Here is an 11,516-nt window from a genome sequence, read left to right on the forward strand (position 1 = left end):
GAGAGTTGTCTATAACTAGGTATAGGAGGAAGCTCCTTATGAAAAATGACGAAAACTAATTTAAAAATTGAGAACAATAGTTTTTTGAAAATGGTTATTCACATACATATGCAATTCAACTTCACCTAGGAGGAAAAAGAGGATGTGTACAAAAGGACCAAATGTTGTTGTGAACACATGTTGATGTTTTACTATATGTAATATTGAGTACTAGTTGGAACCAATTTGGAGAAAGAGTAGGAGGAGGGCTTTCGAATGGATCCTTTACCCTTTAGTACAATGTAAAAACTCAAGTAGACTCCTTTGCACTACAAAAGGAGTCTTACATGTCTTCAAAAAACATAAAAGGATTGGAGGATTTGGAAAGATTTAGCTCGATAATCTTGGAGAAGCTTGGAGAGGTGAGGAAAAGATAGCCCCACCAAAGATGGCTTAAACCATGCATTTCTCTTACCTTTCTTTGATGCTCTTATTCCCCACTTTCTCACAACTAGCATTACAATGCCATTAGCTAGAATTAGTATTAACCATATACTGAACATGCCTACTTCCCATTTTAGCCATGTGATGAACCTTTACTGTCCCTATACACATCCATGCAGAGTAAGTCTTAATATTCAAGTTCAAGGCTAGTGTTATATTGTTTGAGAACCTCTCTAAAGCCCATTGTTTTCACTCAAACAATCAAAAGTGAATGTGAAATTTGTGGTCTAGTGTGTCTAGACTAACATCCTACACACATCTATGGTAGATTGAATGTAACATGTGTGCCTCCATGTGGCTATCAATAAGTAGGTTATGGGGAGGAGTTGCACTTGGTGGCTCAATGCTATCAAATTTAGGCAACCTAACTACCATGATCATTTACTAGGGAAGCATAGCACTTACTTTAGCACAAATGGTTTAGCTGCATGATCCCATTGCAACATAGATTTGAGATGGGGCTTCAGAGTTGATTATTGATCTTGCATTTTGCATAAGAAAATATGATTTACTCTACATATGCCCATGAAAGCACAATTGCAAGGTGAGTTCCAAACAAGGATCATAGCTTTTGCTTGACTGAAAATGGTTGCTCTGGCATAAGCCCATAAAGCACAATAATAAGCATTTGCTTTTGCTTAAGTGAAAATTGTTCACTCTACATTGAAAGAAGACTTAAAAAGGTAGGCCTTGAGGTTTTGGGTACTAGATGGATATTTACAAAATGAAAAAATGAATATAATATTGTATGTCCTCGATAATCTGTAACTTTGCATTGTCAATGCTCTAATGTAATCGCCAAACTGAGCAAGCCCTTTCTAGCGACACTCATTTTTTTAAATTGAGCACTATCTCATTGTGCAATTCGTTTGAGCTTAGGCTAAATACCCAACTAAACCTTCCTCAACAAATTCTACAAATCCTCTTTTTACACCATTAGTTTATACAAATGAGGATTTAATGCACTTGACTTTTAGGGATGACTAAAGGCCACTCCCTTTGGCTCATCTTCTTTTTCAACTAATTGATGTAAAGCATGCATTTCTTAGTGCTTCATTATTGTGCCTTCATATGGTACATCAAAGCTATACAACTTGTGGGGCAAGCTCTATAGACCAATGCTTCATGAAACTCCTTTTCAAGGAGTAAAGTAAAGAGGTCTTCCCATAGCTAAGGCCACTCATCCATTGGCTATCTTTGTGAAAATCATGTTGCTTAGTGGGTTTTCTCATAAGGTTTTGATATGGACATTTGTGGCTTGCTCAAAAGGGACATCACGTTATTATGAACTTTTGTTCCTAAAAGAGCCGATCAAATAACTATCATCATGGCTATTGTCATCACTTTTAGTACTAGCATTGGTATTGGATTCAAAAGACTGTCCATTTTCTATCAATGTGTCTTAAAAATCTAATGAACTTGTTTGCAAGCTCTTATCATCTCCAACATGCCTAGCCTGACAATGAGCTCATGGGAAAATTGATAACAAATAGTGATGCAAGTCACAAATACAAAGTCTCTATCTACCTTAGATCCCAAATTCTTTATGATGGAGCATATGCCATACATGCACTAAGGAAGAATGTATTAAAATGAAGGGTATATGATGATCCATGCTAGTCATCCCTTTTATAAGTCTCATAACTAGAAAATCTAAGTGTGCAAGCGATATTAGATTGAAGTTCCACCTATTGAAAGCCAACAAGAATGCATGCTTTATATGTTTCCTTTGCCATTAGAATTTGAGCATCTAGTTTTTACCAAGTTTATCCTAACTATTGAGTCTTTCATTTTGAAAAAATATAAATTATTTCATTTTATATCCACAATCATGTTAGTTGCCTCTTTTTTGCTACTTGGCAAATATTTTCAAGCATGGAACATATGAGAAGCCATGTGAATTGGCTCTTTTGGATAGTCCTATGCATATTTGCAAGCCAAAAATATGCATATTATAACTTGCATACAAGTCATACACATATTTGACATCCCCAAAAACATGTTGTAGCTTTAACACCTATTTTTCGTCTATTGGCCATACTAATTTTCCTATCCAACACATAAGTTTATTGTTTGATGGTTTTCACATGTTTACTTATTGTTGATCATATGTTTTCAATAATATTAAACTCTCCATGCTCCATTATCATTAAAGGGTTACATATTAGATTAACAATGTTGGAGTTTTTTGCCAATTAACACTACTAAATAGCATATTTCATAAGTAGCAAATCATACAAAGTTTTTATACATTTCTTATGATAGTATTATCACTTGTAATAATAGTAGCAATGGAAAAAAAAGTGTGGAAGTCTATTGATATCTTATAGTGCTAATTTGGAGTAATATATGGCAATCTCTTTGATTTTCATAGCATATGATGTCATTGTATATGTGATATCTAACACATGATACCCAACGTAGTTGATGCAGATAATGAAGCATCGCTTTAATCGTCCATGTCACCTTATGCAATTTGCAAAAATATAAGCATAACTCAAGACAAGATGATTGGAACATCTTTTGTGTGCTTAACACTTATAGAGCAAGGGGCTAGGGCATTGACCCTATAAACTTTCTACCACATTACTTTGATGTCCTCACCTTCATTTTGTTTGAGAATATCATTATCATCAACCTTACAATTATTTACACTATTGAAGATTGCTACTTGCACAAGTTGCTCACTTTTTTTGCTTCATGTTAGCAAATTTATCTTGGCCTCTAGCCCTCTAGATATCATCTAGCTCTTGGAGGAAAAATAGATGTAGAATGATGAGAAGCATGATAAGCCCATATAGTCACACATTAGCGTGTTGGACAAATAAAGGAACCACTTGAAACTGAGTAAAAATTTAATTTGTATTTTTATTGTTAAGCACACGATGCATTGTGAAGTGAAAGATAAATATACAATGAGTATAAAGTCAAAAGCTCAATCAATGATGCGGACATCACTAGCCGCCTGGGGAATCCACCTTGTACAACATGTAAGATACCACGTGAGTTCAAGGGAGAGGGTATTTTATGTAGTAAGATTTGTAGGATTATATTTACAAAAGGGGGTTTTAAATTATAATTTGAAAAAAACTCGTAAAAATAGAAAAGTAAAAGGGATAATTTATGGCCTTATAGCATGTAAAGAAAGGGTATTTCTTAATACCTTTTGAACGCACGTTATATAGATCATTTTTTATAGGTGCGCACCCCAAGACCACTAGCATCACATTCTATCATGGAAAGATACATTTAATTGGTTTCCCACATCTAAATGATGCATAGCCAATCCAACTCCACATCCATGCTACACTATTGAACCAAATCATATTATGGAATACATGTACATATAGAATTAAATTGTGTTCAATTCAACTCTTTTTAACCCCCCACTTCAATAACACCTCTAATCTTATACCTTAACTTCGCAAGTAAATAACATTTTTGAGTAGGAAACAAAATATTCAAAAATGATCCTTCAATACAATCATGCAAAATACTCATGGGCTAAGTAAGTTGAGTTAAAGCCTACAAACTTATGAGAACGATGCCAAAATTGCAAAAGCCTTGTAGCTTCTATTGCAAGCATTGTACAACAAGGATGGGCCATTGGATGATGATCATGGTAATGATGAGGATTGGCATGTAGTGTAGTTTATGTTGACATGTTGGAATTTATACAATATAAATTTATATCATGCTGAAAATAACATCCACTAATATAATGTCATAACAAACTTACTTATGATGTTCATCACAACCAAAAGCTTGACAAGTATAAAGAGAGTATAAATCATGCCATTATGTGCAAGCTATTCAAAAGTCATATGAAGACTTTGCGAGTGCAGCATAAAATTAATTGTACGTTAAAAAAGCCATTAAAATAATATTAACTCAATATGGCTATAATACCCATTGCATAGAGCCTAAATTTTGGATATTATATTGCTCTCATATGCTATATTATTTAGTTGACACTTTCTCAATCACACTTCAAACACTTGACAAGGGTATCAAGGTATCATTGATCAGATGGTCTATTGTGATGGCCCACCTTGATGGGCCTTTGACTTTCTATTGGAACCATGATCGATCACAATGCCTTCAAGTTGACAAAGGCAAAGAAGCCTCAAATGTAAATGGAGAGCAAAAGCAATCTCACCTTATAGTCTTATGCCATTATACGTTTTAGACCTAATTTTCTTTGCCAAGAAAACGGTGGTGACATTGATGTTAAATGTGGTTACATATTGTGATTGGCACTCAATGGGTGTCTATTTCATGGGCATACATATTTGGGTCATGGGTGACCATCTTGTCCCCACTGCCCTATATACACATGGGAATAGACAACCTTTTTATTGGAAAATATGAGGTGAGCTTTTGTCCACTAGTCTTTACACATTGGTTGTATACTGAGGTGTGTTGCAGTCTTGCTTTGTTGATTGGTTGAAGTCATCTTAGGGCCCTATCAAAATATGCATGGACAACTTATGGAAGGAAGATCCCAAGCCACAAAAACTAGAGAAAATGGGTAGGGAATGTAGGAAATGCAATCAAGAAAGCAAATGCAAGCTTAGCCTTCTGTATTAAGGGGAATGTGCTTGCCATGTGAAAACAAGGTTCTGATGGTCAATTAGCAAACTAGTGAGCTGCCCCTTGCCTTGTGTGTAACCACCCTAGTGGGCCTTATTGTTGGGGTAATTCTAGAGCAACCAGGCGGGCAAGTGGACATACACACACGAAGCTTCGACAAACTCCCACTATCGTTTCCACATTGTGAATAATGACAACATCATGAGCTTCTACAAGGGAGGCACAGTGCACCACATACCGCTAGGGTGCGGCTAAGGATAAGGGATTGTACCTCACCCCATTTTTGTTCCCAACCGCACTTAGCTAGGCCCTAGAGCGAGTCCCTTGCAAAAGCTCATGATGTTGGACACTATAATGAAAGACAAGGGAGAAGGCCCTCTTTTCCCACATGGGGAATTGTCAAAAACTTGTGATGGTGGCCGAAACAACCACACTTCATGTGGACAACAAGCTGCAGCCAGAGAGGTGGGGGCTAAGGTTCGGGAAATTTTTTTTGAGGAAGAGGAACTAGTAAATCCTTTTATCATCATCTGAGAAGGAAGTATCCCCTATTGAGGCGATATCTTATACATAAATTTAACAAATGTAACTATATTTAGAGGAAATTGAAGAGGATTTATTTCCTTCTTCCAAAGCATTGAGAAGGATTTTTGTCAAGGTGAACAAGTTCTAGGTTGCGGCGAACCCCTCTTTTCCCGAACCCTGGCACTGGGGGCTGAGTCTAAAGCGTCAATTAGGATCACTTGGGAATCGGCATCGTGACTTTGTGAATACACATTGTCAACTTGCAAGCTGCGCCGCCTTTGGGGTATACATGACCTTCCATGACATGCTCCAAACAAAGAATATAAATATATGGAGTCACCGATCACTCAGGATGCTAACATACACATATGCAGGAATGCCTCTTCGATCTCTCACTCGCCCACCTCCATCTAAAATCTGCACACAAACACCCCTCTTGCACCTCCACAATCTGCTCCTCCTCCTCCTTGCTTTGATTTTTGCCATGGCTTATCAGATACTTGCATTTGATTTGTAGCCCATGCCTTATCAGATACTTGCAGTTGGCCATATTACTCCTTGCATGGAATAACTTCTTCGTTGCGTAGCTAACTCAAATCAGAGAGAGTGAGAAAGCGATACAGAAAGAGGGACGGAAGGAAAGCAGAAAGAGACAGAGATGGATCACTGCTGTTGCTCCTCCTCACTGTGCAGCATACTCAACAATGGCCGTCGCATCCCCTGCATCGGCTTGGGCACTTTCAACTTCGCCTCCTCCCTGACCGATGTAGAAGCTGCCATTCTGGAAGCCATCAAGGTAATCGATGACAGACATGTACAGATACAAATCCTTGTCTGTGCGTGCGCACTCTTTTTGCTAAATCCACAAAATTGCTGCATAGTTTATGTCTTCTGTTTTGTTGCAGCTTGGATACCGCCACATCGACACGGCAACATACTATGGAACGGAGCAAGCTGTAGGCAAGGCCCTCTCCCAGGCCTTCCAAATGGGCCTTGTCCGTAGAGAGGACATGTTCATCACTTCAAAGCTCTGGTGTGATGACAATACTGCAGAAGCTGTGCTTCCTGCCCTTCAAAAAAGCTTGAGGTAATCAATGAATAATTCTGGTACTTGCAATACTAGAATATGTGCTAGAGAGGATTGGAAAGCTTAGCATATACTTCTGATGCTGATGATGCTGAAGTGCACTCAATCAAGTAACATGGCAAGTCCCGATGATGATGATGATGATAACTCAGTGGCATGTGTGGATTGAGGATCAATGGAACTACAGTTCAGGATAAGTGGAATCACAATACGTGCTTGCTCAAGTGGTATGGATGTGTATTCAGAATGTATCTAATAACAGTGCACTCGAGAAAGTAGCAATGCATTCAGGAGACATGGATCACAGTCTACACTTCATCAAGTGCCATGGATGTGCATTCAGACAAGTTATAGCATGCCATGCGCTCCTCATGATGATTCAACGCACATAATTGGAGTTACACGTGCACATTTGTGGGGCGTCACATGCCCAATATGTAACTCTATTTTCATTGGTGCCAATAATCTCAATCTTGTGCAATCCTCGAACATGCTCATTACATCTTAAACGTTTGAGCCCCGTTCACTTGCTCTGTTTTTTGCAGTGAGTTGCAATTGGATTATCTTGACCTGTACCTGATGCATTTCCCACTAAGGCTGAAGAAAGGGGCAAGAGTACCACCGAAGGAAGATGATTTCCTAACCCTTGATATCAAAGAAAGCTGGCAAGCAATGGAGGTATGCCTGTGGAGAGGCTTAACCAAGGCTATTGGAGTGAGCAACTTCACCATACCCAAGCTATCCAGTCTTCTGCAGTACGCAGAGATTGTGCCAGCAGTAAATCAGGTAAGCATACTCCGCATCTTGCATGGGTCAGTGTACAGACACAGGTGCAGATGGAGGCTAAACGTGGTGATGGTAGCCGCATAGGCACCTTGGGTTCACACCTTGCATGTGTCTGTGTATAGACATAAGGTGCAGATGGAGGTTTAATGTGGTGATGGTAGCTCCATAGGCACCTTGGGGTGGGGCTTAAGGGTGGATGTTCGTAGCTTTGAACTTAACCCAGTATTTCAGGTGCACCCGTAGCCACCAACCACCCACATGCCAATCTATGTCACGTGTTTCATTAAATTGACCGATGCTGCTAGCACCCATCCAGATGTCCAAGGAAGTGACAATAGGTGTCAGCGTCCAGCATCTAATGCTCCAACAGGAGGTTGGGTTTCTCTTGACCATAATAAGGCCCTACTACCTAGATTCCCCCACTGTCAGTGGCTGGGTCTCATGGCTGCAGGCTGCAGCTCTGGACTGTTGTACGACCGAACCCGAGCATACAACCTCGGAATCCTGTATGATTGCAACCTTGGAATCTTGTACGACCAAACGCACTCCTTTAACCGTGGATTATTGTACGACCGTTGTGGGACAGCAGGTTTCTCTTTCCAATGGCCCTGGCCCCTGCAGCCTGTCTGCCCCTGCCTCTATGTCTGTTCTTTGCGCTGTCTGTCTGTCTCTGCCTCTATATATGTCTATGTCTGTGGCTCTCGCAAGTACCTTCACTGTATCTCTGTCTGTTTCTGTGTCTCTCTTACTTGAGGAGATAACAAGTTATAAAATTATGTCTGCATCTCTCAGTTGAGTAAATTTAGCTCTTGCAGATGAAATAAAACAGGATTGGAAAATTGTCACAAGATGGGTTTCAAACAAGAGAGATTCTGATCAGAATCTGATGTGTGGGGCTTGGATTTGGGTGTAGGTTGAGATGCACCCAATGTGGCAACAGAAGCAGCTGAGAGAGTTTTGCCAGTCGCACGGCATCCACATCTGTGCTTGGTCGCCGTTGGGCGCCCCTGGCACCTCCTATGGCTCCCGGATTATCCTCGACCAACCCACCATTCATCAAATCGCTAGCAATAATGGCAAAACCACAGCTCAGGTCTATCCTCTCCTTCCTCCCTTTAGGACTTGCGAAATAAACTTCCACTATAGTTCCCATCTCGTGGATTGCGACAACATGATCAGCTTTTGCTAGGGAGACACCATATGGCATACACCTAACTAGCTGCAATTGAGGTGAGCGGCATGGGGTGTGCCTCTCAAGCAAAAGCTTATGATATTGAACACTATTATAAGATATAAAAATAGGGAAAAGCGGCATTTTTCCATTAGGAAAAATGTTGAAAACTTCTTGTGTAAGACTAGTAAGGCCATTAACCTTGTTCTTTTAGGACTAGGGATAATTAAGCTCATTCTTAAAACACCAAATGATAAATGAAACCGCTCTTGTGTGAGATTAATATACAATAGTGATTATCACACACACACACACATTCAAAGGCACTCATTCACACAAAGTTCTAGTACCCAATAACACCATGGTCATATGGTAGACTTGGCATGTTGTTTACCCTGCATTATGCAAGATTTGAGCAATACATGTATGTTGCAATGTTTAGTAAACAATGTATAGGACATAAGCATGTGATGTGGAGTGACCATGCTTTGCAAATGCTTCTTTCCCAACACTTCATCACACCATGGCATACTAGTTTAAACATTAAGGATCACATGATAGTGCTTCAAATGCCTCATTACACTAGCTTAATTAGCTCAAAATTACGAGGTATGTTCATCAAATTGCTATTTACAAACAAGACTTTGACTTCTTATTGTTAGAAGAAAAATATCAATTTAACAATGATTGAGTGATAATGCTTCTAATGCCTCTTTGAACTAGTTTTATTAGCTCAAAAGTAAGATGTAGTTTGATCCAATTTAAGTCTACAAACAAGAGTAGAAAGGCTAATAAGTGGAAGAAAATTAAACTATTTTCTACTTCAAAATTCTACATAATTTTTATGGAACTTAACCATTTCAAAGTAAACATCAACATAACCCATTGTGTTTAACAAAAAATGTTAATTTGTGTGCAGGTTGTGCTAAGATGGGGTATCCAAGTAGGAGCTAGTATCATACCTAAAAGCTTCAATGCCATTAGGCAATCTGAAAACTTAGCCTTATTTGATTGGAACTTGACGATACCTGAGATGGAAAGCATTTCCCAAATTCCTCAATGTAGAATGTTCAAATGTGAATTCTTTTGCAATGAAAAAACTAGCCCTTATAAAACTGTCGAACAACTTTGGGATGGTGATGTATAGCAAGCAATATGACCTTTTACTAGTTGTTGGTAAATTCTATATATTAATGAGAACAAAATGCCACATCATGGGATGAGCTTGTGTGTGAATGGAAGGTAATGTGAAATCAATTATGATATAATGCAAAATTATGCCTTATGATTCCTTCAAATCCACCCAACTGTAATGACAATTTTATTTCATAGTTTAACCTATCTACTCTAGCGATTCTTATGTCCTCCAACATCATTGAATAGTTCTAGTGTGGCCTCATCCTTATTACAAAGTTTGCAAACCTAGTCTACTAATGCTTAGAAACTCATCTTGTTGGGGTCTTCTTGGTTGTGTAGCTTGTCTTTCATACAACACCATTAATGAAAAGCACTAGAAGGTACATGTCAAGATAGAAGCCCTTAATGATACTTTAATACAAAATGGCATATACAATTTTATTCTAATCCATGTATTAAATACATTAAGAAACAAGTAAGATTGGCATCACCCCTACTGATGGGGAGACAAATAAGAAAATAAATGCAAAAAGTTTCATTGCTAAGTGAAAAAGGTGTTAGTCTTTTGTTATATTGTAGTAAAATGTACTGAGTATGAGGGACATTTGCATCAGCCCACTAGCATGGGAATGCCACATAGCAACATGTCATAATTGACGTATATGTTCACAAAGCTAAATAGGTAGGCTTTTGCATAGAGTAGAGTTCTCTTTCTTTCCTAATCCTTTAGAAACAGTAAACACTTCTTCTTTACATACATATATGTTCAAAGGAGACATAGCTATAATTCTACCAAAGACCTATTGTTCTTGAAGGTCCATATGAACCAAATTGCAAGTGCACATAGAACATTCCTAAGGCAAGCCGAGCCTTCATTCAAGTAGACTAGATCTCCAAAAAGAATCATTTTAAAGATTAATTGAACCATGAATGCATATGCACTCCCATCCATTTCTTTAGAGAGGACCATACACTTTTCACTTCTTGGTTGGCACTCCTTGGTGCGCAAATTGGATGCTGTATGCGTACGTAGCGAGTGTCGAAAGGTCCCCAAGAACAAAGAACTCTACTTTAAGCTCAAAATTCAAGAGAATAGACTTGCACAACATGAGGCAAAAAGACCAATTGGGTACAATCTCCCCCCATGCCTTATGTGAGTGCTCCACAAAGCATGTATTTATTAATTTATTCATCTCAAAGCTCAAAAATAGCCCAATTTTACAATTAGCATGCTTTAGCTTTTGTATTTGCTTTTGTCCAAATAGAGAATAAAGCGATTGGGCGGTCCAAGAGTCAGGCATTGCCCAAATACAATGTCCAATAATGAGTATTTAAACCGTGCACCCATGTGCATACAAAATAATAGATATATGTCAAGCGCTTCAATAAATAAGCACGCCTAAATAAATATTAGCGCCACGCCTTTAATTATAAGACGTGCATCCAACAAAAATGATAATTACTTCTTGAATACACGCTATCGCTTAGTGCTTTCCAACGCCACTGCCGCCTGCTCTACACATCAATTGAAGCATTCACAATTGTTAGAAAATAATAAAATTAAACCAAAAAAGTGAATATCTAGTAGTCTTCAGTTACAAAATAAATAAATATATTGAAACTCTGTCCTAACCTTAATTTAATACGAGTGCACACTCTAAACTTATAAACGTCCATTAATTTAAATATGAATTTTATGGAATCACCCGCTATGGAATCACCCACTTACACATT

At 38.4% G+C, this 11,516-nt stretch overlaps 1 protein-coding gene across 3 annotated transcripts; it reads left to right on the forward strand.

Moving 5' to 3' along the window:
* Window positions 1–5,852: 5,852 nt before the first annotated feature.
* Window positions 5,853–9,933, forward strand: LOC148034676 (NADPH-dependent aldo-keto reductase, chloroplastic-like). Of its 3 annotated transcripts, none has more exons than XM_087679639.1 (5): window positions 5,853–6,397; window positions 6,507–6,688; window positions 7,234–7,474; window positions 8,388–8,567; window positions 9,565–9,924. In XM_087679639.1, the coding sequence occupies exons 1-5, from the start codon at window positions 6,260–6,262 to the stop codon at window positions 9,790–9,792; spliced, it is 969 nt and encodes a 322-aa protein (XP_087535765.1). In that variant the 5' UTR covers window positions 5,853–6,259; the 3' UTR covers window positions 9,793–9,924. The 3 variants fall into 3 exon arrangements, with proteins under 3 accessions (XP_087535765.1, XP_087535766.1, XP_087535767.1); XM_087679640.1 differs by having other exon boundaries at window positions 8,388–8,704; window positions 9,565–9,684; XM_087679641.1 differs by lacking the exon at window positions 8,388–8,567 and having other exon boundaries at window positions 9,565–9,933.
* The last annotated feature ends 1,583 nt before the right edge of the window (window positions 9,934–11,516 follow it).

The sequence above is a fragment of the Lygodium microphyllum genome, chromosome 6 (assembly GCF_053477565.2).
Source record: "Lygodium microphyllum isolate KBCC chromosome 6, Lygodium_microphyllum_v1.1.10, whole genome shotgun sequence".
NCBI lineage: Eukaryota > Viridiplantae > Streptophyta > Polypodiopsida > Schizaeales > Lygodiaceae > Lygodium > Lygodium microphyllum.

Bases quoted from the DNA above. Each gene is read 5' to 3' on its own strand.
- LOC148034676 (XM_087679639.1), top strand. From the start codon at position 6,260: ATGGATCACTGCTGTTGCTCCTCCTCACTGTGCAGCATACTCAACAAT. The intron at 6,398-6,506 runs GTAATCGATGAC...GTTTTGTTGCAG, and splicing joins CCATTCTGGAAGCCATCAAG to CTTGGATACCGCCACATCGA. The intron at 7,475-8,387 runs GTAAGCATACTC...ATTTGGGTGTAG, and splicing joins TTGTGCCAGCAGTAAATCAG to GTTGAGATGCACCCAATGTG.